This window comes from Scatophagus argus, chromosome 13 (assembly GCF_020382885.2).
Source record: "Scatophagus argus isolate fScaArg1 chromosome 13, fScaArg1.pri, whole genome shotgun sequence".
In the NCBI taxonomy this organism is placed as follows: Eukaryota; Metazoa; Chordata; class Actinopteri; family Scatophagidae; genus Scatophagus; species Scatophagus argus.
In genome coordinates, this window is record NC_058505.1 from 6686379 (window position 1) to 6705255 (window position 18877).

At 39.6% G+C, this 18877-nt stretch overlaps 1 protein-coding gene across 1 annotated transcript; it reads left to right on the forward strand.

The window, feature by feature from the left end:
* The first annotated feature begins 11 nt into the window (after positions 1-11).
* Positions 12-16751, forward strand: mfsd14a2 (major facilitator superfamily domain containing 14A2). The gene is made up of 12 exons (XM_046408624.1): positions 12-272; positions 3105-3200; positions 6137-6199; positions 6982-7109; positions 7285-7399; positions 7503-7721; positions 8870-8983; positions 10251-10322; positions 10617-10729; positions 12625-12722; positions 13260-13417; positions 13515-16751. Exons 1-12 carry the CDS (start codon positions 189-191, stop codon positions 13725-13727), a joined length of 1473 nt encoding a protein of 490 aa, XP_046264580.1. The 5' UTR covers positions 12-188; the 3' UTR covers positions 13728-16751.
* The last annotated feature ends 2126 nt before the right edge of the window (positions 16752-18877 follow it).

The window sequence follows — 18877 nt, forward strand, 5'->3', positions numbered from 1 at the left end:
TATTTAGTTCAGGAAGACGGGTTGAAGTGAGGTGGGGATGGGAAATCATCATTTAGTTAGCTCGCTGCTAGGTGCCTGGAGCTGATTGCCGAGGTGTTATGAGCGTTGTAGCAGGAATCAGTAGATTATTTTACTTTTGATAGGTGCAACGATGACCCTCTGACACCAAGAATGGACATAAGTTAACAATGACGGGGGAGAAAAAGAAGAAAAAGCGGCTGAACCGCAGCATTCTTCTTGCAAAGAAAATTATAATAAAAGATGGAGGAAGTGTGAGTTAAATATTTATTTATCTTCGTTAACTTGGCTTGCTATTGAGCGAAACCGACTCGCGGTCGCTGAAGTTAGTTAATAGTCTGGTTTATTTAATGAAAACATAGCGGTCGAAGCGGCATTTGTCGGTGGCTTTATGTCTTCTATCGATTGCCCCGGAGGAAAACGTTAACCGTTAGCAGGGTCCGCCTCGCTAACTGGCTAGCTAGGAACTTGCAATAGCTAGCTAATGTTAGCGGCCTACGTTTGCTAGTTGTTTACACGTCAGCTCAGGTAACGCTAGCTGGCTAATATCAGCGTTAGCCTTCTTTTTATTTATCTGTCCACAGTACTTCAATTAACCTGGAGTGTTAGCTTATGTAACTTAAACAAGCACTTAGGGTTAACGTTATCTGACGTTTCTTCAAATGTTGTTGAAGTTACTAGTGACAGCGCATCCCTAAGACGCACGAACCGCGGCCAGCTCACTAGCATATGTGTTTAATTTAGGTTGTTTTACCCTGTTGTAATATACAGACATTAGCTAGCTTTAAGCTACCTTTGTGCCACTCAGCTAATCGTCTCAGAGGCAAAGTAAAGTAACTTGTCAGACACCACAAGAGATTCTTAGTGGATAATGTGATTTATAAATGAGTGAAAGCAAGACATTTAAGCACTGGGTTCGGTAATGTTGGTCGAAAACAAGTAAACACATCGTTTAAGTAAACATTCTAGTGCTGAAGCTACCTTCAACTCTGCAGTGTAATATAGTTTTTAAACATGGTGCTAATATGCAACATGAGTTATGGTGCTAATGTCAGATGTCAGTCAGGTCTTGTTGTTTATGACACTTTTATACTAGCCTCTCTGGGTCATTGACACCTGTAGTTCAGGTGTGATTAAACTGTTATGTAATGTGATAAGATTTACAGGAAAGCTTCAAATTGCCCCAAAACGAATCAGATACTCAGCTATCGTTGATTCCAATTAGTTGGATCATTAAGATGGTGTAAGTAATGATTGTCCCAAATTAAGCTGTTGGCCATGAGTGAGTATGGTAGGATTGTGATAAATATAGTGAGGCATCAGTGCTGGTTATGTAATCAGTTGGACAGCTATGGCAAACATGCTGAATATACATGCGAAGACAGAATTGTGATCATGTAATGAAGGAAGACAGGCATACTTGTTTTCTCTCAGTAATAGTCCTGTCATGACAACTTTGTTTCTGTAAATATTTTAAACATCTGACATAATGCGACTCTTCCATTGAAGTCCTTAGTTTGGACTGTTGTTATTGCGTTACTGTCTTACCACAGCAAGGTCTGACCACTGAGCCATTAAGATTTAATTTTCCACATCTAGCCTTTGTTCCAGCCATAGCATCTAATTGGCTTAGACCCTCACAAGTCAATAGCAAATTGTAATGTAGCTGGTCGTCATTTCAATGGAGAGGAAATTACAACATCCATATACTGAGACAGTTACAGATTGTTCCTCATTTCTCAGTTGAGCAGGTAGTGTGCTTATAGGCTTATCATGGAGCAAAAATGGTGGGAATTTCCCCTCATTTGTTGCCTGCGCCCCCGTCAGTTGTACTCAGACCCATAGGCTGGTTTTCTGTGACGTTTTCACCCTCTCCACATGGGGAAATGACAGACCACCTGAGCGAGTTAACGAGCACCAAGTGCCTTTAAGTTCACCATGACCTACTTGAAAGTCTCCACAGTTATCACACCTCACTGTGTTTCCTGCCAAAGCTCAGCCTCCACGCTGACATCATCATACCTTCTCTTCACCTTAAATACTTGTATATATTTTACTGTTACAGTGACCTCTTCTCCAGGGAGTGAGTTTTATAGGATATTATATAGGTCCGTATTTTGAGTAACCCAGTGAACTATAGCACAGCTGTTGTTAAATGGTTTTGTCCGTGGCTGTGAAATTTAAATAAAGAAAAGCTTTACTTAAATAATGAAACATTTTAGTAATAATTATCTAATGAAATATTGTGCCAGCAAATAGGCAACACAGTCACAGATGACACTGTATGAATGCGAAATTAAATGAATCTCTTTGTTTTAGTGTGTGCATTTAGTTGTGCTAAACAAAATCCATTTGAAAATAGTGCCATGCAATATAACTAATACAGTAGATGTCATATAAACAGTTCCGCCGCGTTGTCTCACTCATACTAATGTTTCCATTAAAGCATGTATTAATGATGCAGCGACAGTGCTGGATTACTTTTAAATTGTTCTTGGTGTGTATGTAACCTAATTGCTTTTTGTCTTGGGTTTTTGAGTTTTTTTTTTATAAAGGGCAGCCACGGCAAAGCTCGTGTTGTAGAATAAATAAAAAGTGGTGTGTTGGTGGAAAGAGAGATTGGCTTGTGGTGATGAAAAAAAGTTTCATTTTGGCAATATCCAGCTTTATAGTTGTACTTACTTTAAGTTTGTGATGAATCTCCTGGGAAAATGAAGGCTGACCTCTGTTCCAGTTAGAAATGCTAATAATCAAATAATTGGCGTGGATGTAAATGTAATCATCACTGTTTTCTGAGTCTGTGCGGAACTATGCAGCAGTTCTGACATGATTGGTGGCTTGTTTAATTAATCGTTCAGTACTGTATTGGCTAAGTGAAATTTTCAGGAGAGGTTTTCACTTAGTTCACTTAGAGCTGTCCAACAGGATCAGTTGATGCAGTATCATTTTGTGATCATTATGTGATTGCTGTCTTGAAATACATTCCAGTTTAATGTTCGATCTGTTAATGTGTAACCATTAACGGGCACTTCGATGGACACTGATCACCCTTATCTTTGTATGTTTGTCTCTCTGTCTCCATCCAGCCTCAGGGAATCGGTGAGCCCAGTGTTTACCATGCTGTGGTGGTCATCTTCCTGGAGTTTTTTGCATGGGGTCTCCTTACAACCCCAATGCTTACGGTAAGCCAGGAATTGGAAACACACATACACGCATGTAGACACACTGTTATGTAAACGGACATAACAGTTTGTAATGTGTTCATATGCCTACACCTCTGTTCTCTGGAAATCTAGCCAAATAGTGTAATTTCCTACTGACTGGAATCACACAAGGCCTATTAGCGTCTATGATTTGATTCCCGATCAAATGAGTGAGGCCATGTGTGACACAGTGTGGGTTTTTTCTTTTTTTGTGCATATGTGTTGGCAGATGTTTTGCCAGGCACTAATGGACTGAGAAATATGAAAAGGGCATCAAACAGTTGTATTGTCTAAGCACCAGTTCTTTGTTGAAAAGGCTTATCAGGGGGTCACTCATTTGTGTTGTCAGTCCACAGCACAGATGCCTACCAGACAAACGCCACACATTCACCTCAGTGCACTGCAAAGTAGTCTGGTTTGGGCATTTGCTACAAGCAACTCCAACAGCATTATTTAGAGGATTTTCATTCCAAATGTAACTTGTAAATAATGAGAAAAATAGATGATTGCTTCCTCAGAAACTGATGTAATTTCTAAGTAAAGTGCCAAGATGACTCATAATGATGATACGCTTAATTTCAAACCAGCAATGTATTAATAGTTGTCATTACTCTGACAATAACACTATATGTTTTAGCCAAGCTCTGTATTGATTGAATTCTGGTCCATGTTTTTCCATGTTTTTTTTTTTTTTACCAAACTACTTTGGTTAGAAACTGGTATCTCAAACAAATGAAGAGCAAACATCTGTGAGCCACATGATGTAAACCAGACAGTCTTATGCAATGCGGGCTTTTCAGCAGTCTCCTGTTTGAAGAGGAGGTTGTATGTTTGACTGTTAAGCATTAATTATTGGGGGTTTGTTGCCCTCAAGATCCCTAGGCAGAGGCAGGATTTGCATTTTGGACTAATCAGAGAGCACCCAAAGATGAGAGGGACTGCTTCACTGCTCCCGATGTGCACACTGCTTCATTAGTATCCAGCAGCAACAGTGTTCACTGAGCATTCACGGTTTGTGTGTGTGTGTATTGGATAACTGATTCCCAGAAGAATAGAGGGGGTTCTTATCCATGCCACGAGCTTTCCCTCTGCACCCCTAAACAATAACCAGATCCTGATGTACAACCTCTGTCAAGCTTCACATGCCCTAAATTAAACCACGTTTTCATGTTCCCACACCAGTGTCAATGACACTTGCTGCACACTGACGTTATGGACTTTGAACTGAGCTGCACATGGATTTTAACAATGTGAACACTCCTTTCACCTACATTCCCACAAAAATGAAGTATTTTGGGATTACAGTGTTTGGCTGTGTGTATTCTAAAATACTAAACTACTTCTTTTTAATTTGTGGGACAGCACCTTGTAAACCAAGCATGGCCAAAACCAGAAAAGTTCTACTGTATATTTCTGTTGAATGTCTGTAAGAAAATCTTTGGATTTTTAAAGGCTGCAATGCACAAAGTACAAGTACACAAATATTGTATGAATTTTTAAATGTAAATCAATATCCAGCTGTCAAATTTCAAATAAAGAACATGTTAACATTTTATAAAATTAAAATAAAATTTGAGGTTTGAGTGAAAGTTTCATAACAGAGCAGATTCCCTGTAAAACGGTAATCATCTGAAAACCATCAAACATATGTCAGGTTGAATACTACAACATGATGTTACAGACATTTGACAGAGGTGAGATTATTTTGTTGCCTGACTTTACAAAGCTTATATTGACAGGTTTTATATCAGGTCTGAATGAGGCTGTAAAACTTTTCAGTGTCTGTAGCTTCATGCTGACTGACAGTCGTCTTAGCAGAAAGAACAAATGTTCACAAATGCTCAACATAGCAGTGGGAAAGGAACTGCTTGTCGCAGGCAAAAGTACTGTCGTCCAGTCCACCAACTTTACCCCGCCCAAAACAAGTTTTTGTGTTTTGATGTGTCAGTGCTGGGTATGGATAACTTGGGATAACGCAAAACATGTTTGGAACAACTCGTTTGGAAAGACACTATCTGGGCTGAAAATGTCTTTTAAATCCAGACTCGCATTTGACAGTAGAGCCCTAAAAATGTGGTTTGTTAACAGGATTTAACACTCACTTGAGCAATGACAGCCATGCTTGTTTGTGGAGTGATGCTTGCATTTAATTTGAGCACCAAACTTTTTACAAGCATTTGATTGTACCAAAGACCAGTAAAGGCAGAGTCAAAATTCACATATATGAAACTTTTCTGTTTCAGTGTTTTGTGTGTGTGTGTGTGTGTGTGTGCCAAAATTTGCAACAGCTTACCAGATAAAGTGAGAATCAATTAGAAAATAGATGTTAGCAGTAACAAAAAAAAAATGAGAGATAGGTAAATGTATTGAATGTCCGTGTAAATTTGTACTGTTTGGATAATGGATAATACTGTATCTGAAATAATCTGCATGTCAGCAACTGTACTGTCATGATTTGGAGAGCCCAGGACCATCATGGAAAAGTTATTTTATCCTTCAGTGTTTTTTTTTTTTATCCTGTTTAATGGTTAAATTTATTGCATAACACTTTGTCTGTTTTTATATGCCGTTTACAGTTTTGTTTATGCATGCTGATGTTTTCCATTGGTTTGAATCGTTGTGTGTTTGTGTTTTACTAAAACATAAAAGAGCATAAAAAAGCAAATATTTATGTGTAATATTGATTTTTTTTTTTTATGATGATTTGAATTAATGGCTTATTTTTTTGAATTTCAGCCCTCTGTTCTTTGGTACACTTTGTAGATTTTTGTCCAGTAGTGTCACACTTGTTTGGTCCCTAGTTGTAGTTTAACCTCTGCAGTGTACATAAAACAATGTATGTCATTGTTTGAAATGTGATGCAGACTGTGTGGATCAAGTGGTTTCATCTTGCATTATCTGTGTTTGTTCTCCAGGTATTACACCAGACGTTTCCCCAACACACATTCCTAATGAATGGGCTAATCCATGGGGTCAAGGTAACACACAAGCAGAATAACAAGTTTTAATATTGTGTCTTTTATGATGGCAATATAATGATTACACATGCAAACTGACAGAACATCATCCTGCTTGCATGTTAGGAAGTTGTCTCTCGTCTCTTATTGACAGTAGCGAACAACACTGTGTTTCTTGAAATGTAATGACTTTAACTGAATGGTAGGGCAAACGTTTGTCTTTATTTTTCTGGGCTCCTGAAGCCATATTTTAAAGCATGCCGGCAGCCATGTGCTTTCTGTGTTTGAAGTACCACAGCTGCTGTGAAGAAACATCCTCCCTCTGCACTGCAAGTTTGTCTGCTTTTGGAATATTTGCTGAGCATGTGTGCTCTTGTTCTGCGACGTGCTGCATGACTTTAATTCGGTGACATGTTAACACCTGCAAGCTGTCCACCATAGCAGATTCCCCAGCTGGCCACAGAATAGCTCAGTGAAGCACCTTCAAGGGTGCATCTTTACGGTCTTTGTTTAGGAAAAAGAACATCTTTCTCAAGATAGTTGAAGAATACAGATTTTCTGTTTTCTCATAGACAGGACTTCAGATTGTCTGACTAAAGCTAAAATGTGTGCCTGGTGTTAATTTTCCATTTGAAGGACAGTTTCATGCATAGATTATTATAGTTTTGCACACTTCACTCCGCCAAACCTGCACGTTTACAAACTGGCTGTGTTGAGTGTGTGTATGGGCTCAAGTAACAATGTCTGTGAATCTGAGTGGTAAGTTCATGTCCGCCCCTTTTCTCTCCCTTCATTCTTTGTAGGGCCTATTGTCTTTTCTCAGCGCTCCCCTGATTGGAGCGCTGTCAGACGTATGGGGACGCAAGTCCTTCTTGCTGCTTACCGTCTTCTTCACCTGTGCGCCCATTCCACTGATGAAGATCAGCCCATGGTGAGTTCAACACACAGACAACTCAGTACGGTTGTTTAGTCTTGTTTTTAGGTAGAAGGCTGAAACATACAATATAAAGCAATTAAATCTGACTGAATTAACTACATCTCTGAAATTACCAATGAACGGTGGGTACAGTTGGATTTCAGTGCTGACAGCTCCTCCCTTTTTTCAGGTGGTACTTTGCAGTCATCTCCATGTCCGGCGTCTTTGCCGTCACCTTCTCTGTGATTTTTGCCTATGTGGCAGATATCACGCAGGAGCATGAGAGGAGCACAGCATACGGTTTGGTAAGGAGATGCTATGTTATGTAAATTATGTCTTTAAAAGCTGCAAGAAAGGAGCAATAAACACTTCCTGCTTTGCTCACCTCACCTCTGCTTCTCCTTTCAGGTATCAGCTACCTTTGCCGCTAGCCTGGTTACCAGCCCGGCCATTGGAGCCTACCTGTCCGAGGCCTACGGTGACACCTTGGTGGTGATCCTGGCCACAGCCATCGCCCTTCTCGACATCTGCTTCATCCTGGTGGCTGTACCGGAGTCACTGCCAGAGAAGATGAGGCCAGCATCATGGGGGGCACCTATTTCCTGGGAACAGGCAGACCCATTCGCTGTGAGTAACAATATAATATCCTTTGATGATTTTTAGTCACTTATGACCCAGTGTTATGCACAGGTTATTTCCAACCCAAGAGTAATTGATTGCGGTGTGTTTTATCAACTTTATTTGAATAAAGACATTTTTGAATAGAATCATTTAAAGTTAAGCTATTGAGTTAAAGCCTTTTACTTCACAGTAAAATGAGTCTATATGATTGAATGTTTTCCATCATAGCAAAGCACCTCATACTGGGAACTCACTTGGTGTTGTGTCAAGTTATGTGCAAGGGCAGGTTGCTCTCAGTCAAACTCTCTTAAAAATTAACATACTTCTTTCATTTAGCCATTATTTGTTGCATGGCAGTGCACTGTAAAGTTAAAAAAAGAATTAAAAAAGAAATCAATTCTGTAGCTTTAGGGGTTGTTTAGTTTATCAAGGAAAAGTAAGCATAGTTTACTGCTTGTTATATTTGTCATGGTAGCATTGTCTGTCAGTCCATGTATCTAAGATCTGATCAGATCTTTTTTTCCCTCCTTGCTGCCCAAATTTGGTAAAAGGAAATTGGGTTTACTTGACTTTGTCAGAATCCTTCAAAAGTAATTTTATAACCTTCTGAAAAACTTTGTTTTGCTGCACTCTACGGTTGAGAGTTTCACTCCCGTTTCCTGTGACACAAAGCTTTAGCCGTTTCCATAGTAATCGATATCCAAATCATTAAATGCATCATGTTCCACTAGGAAGGAGAAATTGCGTCAGCAAAATGGGCAAAAGACTCATAAAGAGTGTGAAATTCAGCTCGTGTTTGGCATTTAATTAGTGTCTGCGCGTAAAAACCAGTCAGTCAGTTTGGTGTTTCTGGGGCTTTAAAGCCAATAAATATGTGAGACTTAAACAGATTTAATTGCCCGATAACAGAAACTCCATGAAACAGATACTTAATGCATATTAAAGCTCTAGTTTTGTTACATAACCACAATCAACACTGCGGTTAAAATACTCATGGTGATTTTGGCAGAACATTAGGCATCAGGGGTGTCTTTTATTACTGCAGAGCAAACACTGGTGAGTCAGCATGTCAGAAATCCAGCTGACCTTGCTCTTGTTTTGAATTATTTATCTGTGCAACAAGTTAAATCATTTCTTGCTGTTCTCTTTGCCAGTCTTTGCGTAAGGTGGGCCAGGACTCCACGGTGCTCCTCATCTGTATCACAGTGTTTCTCTCCTACCTCCCTGAGGCTGGCCAGTACTCCAGTTTCTTCCTCTATCTCAGACAGGTAACACTCTGCTACAGAAAGGACTGAATTATATAAACAAACACCATTTAGGCATATTATGTACACTTAACTGCCACATGTAACAGCACCAGCTCATTCAGAATTGGTACTGATTTATTATTTAAGGATTCCATTGTAAACCATTTACCATACATGACAACAGCTTCTGTGGTATTGTACAATACAATGCAGTTTGGTATTAATATGTGCATATGTTGTGTGACAGAATCATAGTTTACCTATTTGCATTCCTAATAAAGTTGCTACTGGAAAGCTCAGGAAAAAAAAATTGCCCAGCACACACTTTCACCTACATTGCCCTAAGATGAGATCAGCAGATTTGCTGATCAGCCTGTTTCAGGTGTCTCATCAAAATGCAAACTCAGGAGAACTAATGTATCTTAAAAGCATGAATAGACGGAAATGGGCAGCTTCAGTCGATGTGCAGGGGTACAGTAGCACGTGGTAGCTTTAGGATTAACTGACAAGGTGTGGGCTCCTTTTCCAAATTGTTTGAAATAAGGACTATCTAGTTTGTGTAAACAGTGTCAGGTGAACCAGTCGGGCAAGTCTGACACAAACACAGTCTCATACTTCTCTGCAACTAACTTGAAAGAGACGGTTAAGTAGGTCCTCAGCATTGGAGCTAGCATTACTCTTCACACCTTTCTGTCTCCTTTTTATGCAGAAGTTGCTTCCTCATATATCATTTTTACCTTCCCATTCATTGTCTAAAATTATACACACAAGCTGCCCTACTCCTGATGCTTTTTATTTGACCTAAATACACCAGAGGCAACAAGAGAAGTCCACAAAGAACACTTTCTGCTTTTTTAAGGTGCAGTAGTACCCAGCATGTGTTTACAATAAGAATGTTCTCATTTCCTGCAGCATTGAGGGTATTTCCAATACTAGCATCAGTACTGGAACAACTCTAAAAGCAGTATTTGACTAGGGGAAAAAAAAAGACATTTCACTGCACATTATATCAATATGTAATTTAAATGTGTACTTTTAATAATAAGAAGAAGAAGAGGAGGAGGAGACTAGTATTTCTGCTGCTGGCGTGAGGATAACAGTGTTTAATCGACCAGTCAGCTAATCACACACACCCCTCACTTACAAAAAGCCACAAACAAATCCACATCTTCCATTGTTAAAATGGTTCCAAAACGGTTGAAATGTTTACATTTGAGATGTGTGCTTGTCTCTGACTGTACTTGTCAACTCCTAACCTGTGGTTGTTTGAATGCCGTCTCTCCCTCAGGTTATAGGTTTCTCATCTGAGACGGTGGCCGCTTTTATTGCCGTCGTGGGAATCCTCTCAATACTAGCTCAGGTACTGAAAAAAATACATTGGTGCTCTAGAATTGCGTGTAATATTGAGCCACCTTCTCCTCCTGTTCCCCCATGTTTGGGGTGGTTCATTTTTTTTAGTTCAACATTAAAGACAAAGACAAAGAAAAGCAGCAACACTTCTATATGTTATATGACCATTCATTTTGGATTGTAGATTGTTGCAGATTCATACTCTGCCTTTTGATTAATCAATTCATCCTTTTTGATTATTTGGTAAATGACTTAATCCCTTCTTAGAACTCTCCTGTACAACCTGTGTGCTGTGTTTTTGCAGACGGTGGTGTTGGGGATCCTGATGCGTTCCATAGGGAATAAGAACACAATCTTGCTTGGCCTCGGCTTCCAGATCCTCCAGCTGGCGTGGTATGGCTTTGGCTCTCAGCCCTGGTCAGTAACCTTCCCACCTCGTTTTTAAGACATGCATATATACACACAAACACACATATACACAGCTTTTCACTGCCCGCATTCAAAGGGAGGGGGAGCACACACACTAAGAACCAGAGAATGATTAAGAATCATTTTCAATTCTACATATTGAATCTTGAAATAAAGAGTTTGGATCATCCATGCTTTAATCTGCATCACTTGTTATGCACGTATCCATGGAGATCGGTAGGCAAGCTTCACAAATGATAGTAGTGATACAGTGAAATGAAATCATGTCGTGAATCAACTCAGGCAGGGAAGGAAGATGACTAAGCATTTCCTGCAGCGTGGTGCAAAACTGCAGTCGTAGTCATAATGATTGGGTCCTTTGACTCCAATAAAACTGCAACTATTTAACTGCCATGGCTAGTTAAGCTATTAGATAGAGAATACTTCTGTTTTTCCTTTTTGTTCAAATAAAATGAAACACAAAATACAAACCATTTATGTGCACATTGAAGCACAGCCAGATAACCAGAATGTATAACAAAGGTTTTTGTTAGAAATTAAAACAATGCCAGGCCACATATCCTGGACGATTTTAATTTACCGGACAAAGTGATGTGATCTGATGCTCAACCAACCCAAAGTGTGTTTGCCCACCTGACGATGGGACTTTATTCTGCTCCACAACCCCTCCACCTTTTACATAATTCAAATTGTGGTTGCATCTGCACAAAATGCAAAAATAATTACTCTCACGAGTTTGACCACACTATCATTTGGGGTTATTTCCTCCAAACAGCCAGTCACTTGAGGAATATGTAAGCTATACCTCAGTAATTTACAGTCAAAAATTAAAAATTGTATACACTTTTTTCCCATCAACAAAAAAATACAAAACTAAAACAACAGTCAGTTGCCTGAAATCTTTTTTTTTTTTTTTTTAATAAGTATGAATGATACAATAATACATATGATCAAGTATTTGCTTTTCCTTGTCATACATCTTATCTATGGCTTGCACAAGAAGCCCATTACAGTAATTCACAACGTGTTTTTGTTCGGGTAGACGAGCTTGTCATCCTTTGGCATTTGTATTCCTTGTTGTTGTCCACTGTTTTAATGCCCTGACTAACCACCAGAGGGGAGCACAGCCTTACTCAGTAGCACTGCCACCAGCTGGATAGTTGCACTGTAATCTAATAGCTGAGACCCTTTAGAGACTCAATTTAGTGATGAAACTTCAATAATTTTGTTTCACTAATTTAAAAATGATTTCCTGTGAGCTGTAACAACATATGAACAGATATTTTACTGTACTTTGGAAAGACAGAAAATGGAAAGTGAAGTTTGAGATTCAGTGACTTCACAAACGTGATTTTTGAAACCAAAAAACAGTAGTGTGGCTCATGTTGTAGTGTGTTGTATGTATGAAGAAAGACGCTTTTAGCAAACAGCCACCGCCCCTAGTTCAGACTATCAGTTTCATTTCTCTTGAGGTGAGATCATAACAGCTCCAACAGTTTCTGTTGTTGTTATGTCCCTGTTGCCCCTCACTGCTTTGCTCAATACTCAGGAAATTAATTTGAATAAAGGTCACATTATCCTTATTATATATTAAGGTGAGAATATTATGAAAAATAAGTCTAAAGCAGTCAGTTATTGATGGAAAACATAAAACTGGCAATCACTGGTTGCTTTTCATAAATGGAATAGGACACACAGCTGTATCTTCATTTGGATCAGACATTTTGGACTTAAATGGCTCAGTCACAACTATTATATAGTTATGAGGTTTTAACCGTAGTATAGCCTTTAAATCACCTTAAAGGACATGTGCGAGTCCAGTTTTTGAAAGGTTAAGTAGAATTTTGTTTGTATACTTAACAAATGTGTATTTTTGGTTGTAGGATGATGTGGGCTGCTGGAGCTGTTGCAGCTATGTCAAGCATCACTTTCCCTGCCATCAGCGCCATTGTGTCCCGTAATGCAGACCCTGACCAACAAGGTACGTTTCACTTTTTTTGATATTTCATAAAATAAGCATTCATCACAAAAACAAAACTAAAGCTACACTGTTAATTAAATTATTGAATGTCTCACCAGAGTATTATTGTTATTGGTGGTAAGTAAACAAGACAGACTCTGCATTCACTGACACATTTAGGTACTTTTTTCTATTCCAGTAGCAAGACACACATTTTAGTCATTACACAAAAAAGCTTGAGACATTTTCATTTGTAAGAAATCTGGACATATGATATGCTTATATTACAGAAAGAGCAGGGATGGGGAAGTACACGTCTGCAAATTGTTATCCACTCATAGCTTAGATGGCCCCACTTCATCAAGTTGACAGCCAGTTGACTGTGATTTAAGTGTTACTTGCTGCTGTGTCACAAAATGGATGTTTTACTGCTAGCTGCCACCTAATTGACACATGTAGGATATGCCATCTGCTTTGTCTCATTCTGATTGTCCACTGAATGCGGCATCTATTGGAGATTTTCCCGACAGCATCCCGATCATATCTGTTTTCCTATAGGTGTCGTGCAGGGAATGATTACTGGAATTCGGGGCCTCTGTAACGGTTTGGGCCCTGCTCTCTATGGTTTTGTCTTCTACTTGTTCCACGTGGAGCTGAGTGACACAGATGGCTCTGAGAAAGGTGCCAAATCTAACATGGTCAACCCCACTGATGAGGTGAGCATGAATGTTACATTTAAGTCATGCGAGGTAATAATAATCTGCACATACAGTCGCTGTATTTGAGCACTTTTTTTTTCTGTCATCTCTTCAGAGTGCCATCATTCCGGGTCCTCCCTTCCTGTTTGGTGCATGTTCAGTGCTGCTGTCTCTGCTGGTGGCCCTGTTCATCCCGGAGCACACAGGACCAGGCATGAGGCCCGGCGCCTATAAGAAGCACAGCAACGGGGCACAGAGTCACTCCCACAGCCCTCAGGGCAGCGGAGCCGAGGGCAAGGAGCCGCTGCTAGAGGACAGCAGTGTATAACCTCAGCTAATGGGGGCAGACGCCCTCGCTCCCACCCAACACCACCCTGCACACACGGACAGATAACATGCATTTTACCACGTGGACACACGCTCACCTCAGGCACACATCAGACTCAAGTGCCGTGAAGAGGTGTTTGTGTTATCAGCACAAAAGTGAGCGCCCCTTCCTTAGCAGCCTTTTGCTTTTTTTAAAGGAGGGTATTGTGTGGACTCTCTAAAGACCCTGTATGAAGAATGTGCTGAGTATTTTTTGGGATGCAGTGGAGAGGTGTGTGTGTGTGTGTGTGTTAACTGGCTGCGCTGGACTCTAATTCTTGGTTTCCGTAAAGCAGTAACAGAGTGGAGTGTGCAACAGCTTGCCCCCCTCCTGGTGCAAAACAAGAAGTGATTTGGTTTAGAGTGTGAGTGGCGTATATCTCAAATGTTACTAAATCCCTGTAAGATTCTTCATATTCCTCTGTAGACAGTGAAGTGGCAACGTGATCTGTTTGTCCAGAGAGAGCAACAAGCAGTTGGTTGGGCACTTGTCTAATGGTCTTTCACAAGCTAACAGCTGTTCAGATGCTTGTCGTTGCCACCACAGCCTCGGTTAAAGCGTCCGGGAGGAGAACACGGCTCCTCTTCTGTGTGCTCAGCAGGGAAGCACAGCAACTGTATACCTGTGAGGGGAGTCGCCTAATCTTGGTCAGGTCGGGTCGATCAGTTCAGATATAAAAAGGTTCCTAATGACCACAGTTTGTTTAAACAACACACTTCTTACAGAGAGCATTGTGAGAGACCACTTTTAGCTCAAAGTTTTTCAATGTTTACTTGCCATTCTCTAGATAAGTAGTACAGTTCGGGTTGTATATTTTTTCTCTGTTCCATCTGAAGACTAACTGTGCTTCAAGTTCTTAATCAAGAAACAAATGTTGCCTCGAAGTGACTTAATATATATATATGTGTGGTTTATATATATATTAATTACGTAACCTGTATGAAGACCGATGTCTGAAAAGGCTCTGTAATCTTACTTTATCGCTCCCATCGGAGCAGTTATACACTTTTTATTCCTTTTGTTTTCATGCCCTTCCTGTTGCTTCGTCTCCTGACATTTATCACCATCAGGGTTAAGGCTTACAGAACCGTGTTTTTTTTTTTTTGTTTGTTTGTTTTCCTTTGAAAGCCTCTGGACCATTTGGAGCTAGAGGGTCATTATCAGCACGTCAGTATCGGCACTGACTGTTAATATGGAGTCTTTGAATTAATATTACTAGGTTTAACAGAATATCACTTGTGCTGCTGCAGTAGATAATTCCAAGTAAGTGTGATGTGACGTGGTGGATGAAGATTTCTTTAGTGGTAATTGGATATAAACTATGAAACTAAGCTTCAGTACAACCAGTTATTTACAGACACAGCACATTTGTCAAACAATAACTAAAGCTCAATTCACAAACTCGCATTTAAAGAGGCTTCCGATTCTCCACAAGGGGGAGCTGTCTTGGTCAATGTCACACCAGACCAGTTCAATACATGCCAACCTGCACCACCTATAGGAAAAAAGGTAGCAGCAGTAGTTCAAATCCTAAATTTAAAAAAATAAATAACTAAATAAGTTTGTTGTCCCCTATAGGCGAGAAAGTAAAAAAGTGTTTATTTTAAAGCCTTACATTTTCCACAGATCTGTTAGCTTTAAAGCTTTTGTCTTCCTCTCTACCACCTACAGGATATTAGATCACAAATTAAAACGTGCAAAGTACAGTTTAAAGGACAGCACTCTGTTAGATGCTACTTAGCGTCATTAAGAGCACTGTTGACAAATTGGTTCAAATTGTGCGTCAGTCCATTGATCTGTGTAAACATCGCTGGTACTTTTCTTGCCAGTAGGTGCTGCAGGTTGAATTGCGGATCTGAAATGGTTGATTCTGCCGCTTTGCATCAGCGACACAGCGTTCCCTTTGTTCACATACTGCGTCAGCAACTAGTAAATTATGCTTGTCATGACTTTTAACAGCTAATTTATAAATGCCTCAAGTGCATTTAAATAGCCAAACTAAAACCTGATAAGAAACGGTAACTAACAGTGAGTTTCATGGTGTTTAACATCAACCTGAAAAAAAAATGTATGTCGCATATTTTGTGCCAATTTTTTTTATTTTTAATTTTTTGTTTGTTTGATTTTTCACAATGTGTGTGTATGTGTGCTTGCATATTTGAGTGGTGTTTTTTTTTTTTCATGTCTTAATTTTATGGCTGAAGATTTGAGTTTTAATGCCGTTTTTGTAATAGCTTTTTAAATTTTCTTTCAGTCTTTTTTTTTTTTTTTTTTGGAATATTTTCAATATTGTGGCTAAAAGTTAACTATGGAATGTCCATCTATCTGCTTTCAGTCTCGGTCTTCATTCGATAACAAGCATTTCACCGTGATGAGTTACATTTGAAAAACTTATTTATCAATAGATCATAACAAAAGTCACTGAATGTTCCAAGCCAAGCTGTACATGTTGACCATGCTGTACCTGCAACAGTTTCTGACTTGACCTGTCATAGTTTTTATTATTTTGGAGGGGGTGTCACTACACGGGAGGCCATTTGGTGTCGATTTAATTTCTGAACATCGCCCCTTTTTATTTACCATTTATCGGACCAACGCATTAGCAAACTCATAAATTCAGATCTAACTTAAATTGTTAAGATTCTGCACCAGCCCCTTGTGCACTCGTACAACTTCCAAGCAGATGACTGTAAATGTACAAAAAAACAACTGTACGTACAGCAAATGTATATATTTATTGCTCAAGGAGATGGCCACTTCATGGTATATTTGGTTGTATGGTGCAATTATTCTTATATATTTCTCAAGACTTACCTGCTAGCCTCTCCTGTTTTTAGTACGATGTGGTTTGTGGCCTGAACCCCCTCTCTGTGTGCCTAAAATTAGCCAAGAAACGAGTATGGCAACATTAGTAAATGGTGGTTATTATGTAAATATGGGAAACTAATGACAAACTATTTATTAAAGGTTTATTGTACAATGAAATGTTGGTGTTTGCTTCTGTGGGTTTTTGAGTGTGAACTGCATGTTTTGTTTAATCTTTATGCCAAAGAAAATTGAGTGATCACAATGCGACTCTGCAAATAATCAACCAAATAATTAGTTTAGTGTCCTGTTTAAAACAGGGATCCTAAAGGAAATGGCAGCTAAATCCTTTCAGATCCCATTAAAGTTAATATACCTAATACCAGACTTTTTGTTTAATCTTCGAACTTTGCTGGTTGTTTGTTTAGTAATCCTGCTGTTCAGAGTTGTAGTGCAGCTATAATGTTTACTTCCACCTTCACATGACATACTCAGCTGTTGTTAATGCGCAGGCCTAAGCTCATTTAATTTCTGTGGTCTGAGCCTTTCTTTATTAAAGCCACACGGAGGCAGTAGTAAAGTTTGACAGAAATCCATAACAAGGCCCTCCTTTCCCCTGACTAAGTGGATGCAGGCGATGCCAGAAAATGACTTTTGATCCAATGTCAAGTAATTCCATGCAGGCCCAGAATGACACATAAAATAGTCTACATTTGTGAAAACAAGATTCAGATGATACGCATGAGAGAAATTGACCCACTATTTAAGATCTGCTCCCTAAAGCACCCAGACTGTATGAATGTAGACATAAAATGATGTAATATACAGCATACCTTTGGATAAAGCCTTTCATAGTATGGTTTAATTGTGAACTTCCACCTGATGTCACAGAGGTACTCCTGAAGTTATCTGGATAAGCCAGTTACCTCGCTTCATAGTACAGACCTCTGGGAAAGAGACAACAGTCGACTAACCCAAACCGCTCACTTACTGCAATTTGGTTTGTTTACAAACAGCATCCACAAGTATCCGGAATTGAAGGTAGCTCCAAAAATAGATAAAGTAACCAACTGCTGACTACCCAACTGACTGTGGGTTATAAAATAGATTTTTAATTGTAATGCATTTTGCAATTTCATTTCACTCATCTACGTGTTGCGTGTGCTTCTGTTAAGCAAAGCCTGGTTGCATGCAGAGATTGACAGCGAAATATGAGTCATTAATACTCATACCATTAATACTCCTACTCATGAACCATGGAGTGAGTTTTGTAATTTGATGTTAGAAAACTTGAGGTTGTTGACAATGTGATTGATCCCCTCCAAAAAAAAAATAACCTCCCTTGTCAGACTTTTCACATGTGCTTGTTTTTCAGAGATTAGTCTACCAAAACATAAAGAGAAGTAAAGAAGACTTGTTAGACACTGTCTCTATAATGAGACATTTCCCTCAAGGTTCACAGAATAATCTCTTACATGCCCGAGCAGACTGCTGTTTCCTTCTCTCTGCTGGAATATGATGATGTAGGCAAAGCGTCCATGTGGAGCAGCAGGTGTCCTGTAGTCTTAACCTCAGATGGAGGAGATAATAATAAGACTCTTAACTGTAATCCATGTCCATTGTTTCCCAACCAGCCCTCTATCAGCCCTGGGCACTGAGGTGGATTTAGTTACGATGGGTTCATCAGCACAATGGGGTTTCTTATTGAGCATCCATAATCACCAGCTATTGTTCATAATTCCATGGATGGTGTAATTTGCTACTTGCTACTTTGCTACGTTTTATAATGCACTTTTTGATTTTAGTTTCCTCTGCACACAAAGACTTATTGGCACATGTTTGACATGTAGCTTTTTTTTCTCTCTCTCTCATGGCACTTAAAGGAAGGGGGAATGCTTTAACCTGCGGCCTCCAGCGCTTGTAGCTACACAACGCATCAACAAACGGCCGCTTCCAACTTTCTGGGAATTAGGGCCACACAACCTTGTCAGGATTAACAACTCTCTGGCAGGGAAGGGATTGGGCATGTTTTAACAAGAGTAACTTTACTGAGAGCTTAGGAGAAGGTGGCTGCTCAGATCATTTCAAAGATGTAAGTGTGTGTGTCCCTCTAGTGTTTCCCCCCCGGAGTTTATTTGTGCCCATGACGGGAATGAAAAGGGGTCATGTGACTATTTGAGTGAGCTGCTGGAATGTATTGTGATGCAGAGTCGCTGCAGCCTTGCTGTCATGCTTTTCCACGCTTCAGTTAGGTGCATGAGAGTGAGAGGAGAGAGCTCACATGGCCCCCTGGACTTGGCTGGAGG

Bases quoted from the DNA above. Each gene is read 5' to 3' on its own strand.
- mfsd14a2 (XM_046408624.1), top strand. From the start codon at position 189: ATGACGGGGGAGAAAAAGAAGAAAAAGCGGCTGAACCGCAGCATTCTT. The intron at 273-3,104 runs GTGAGTTAAATA...GTCTCCATCCAG, and splicing joins TAATAAAAGATGGAGGAAGT to CCTCAGGGAATCGGTGAGCC. The intron at 7,110-7,284 runs GTGAGTTCAACA...CCCTTTTTTCAG, and splicing joins CTGATGAAGATCAGCCCATG to GTGGTACTTTGCAGTCATCT.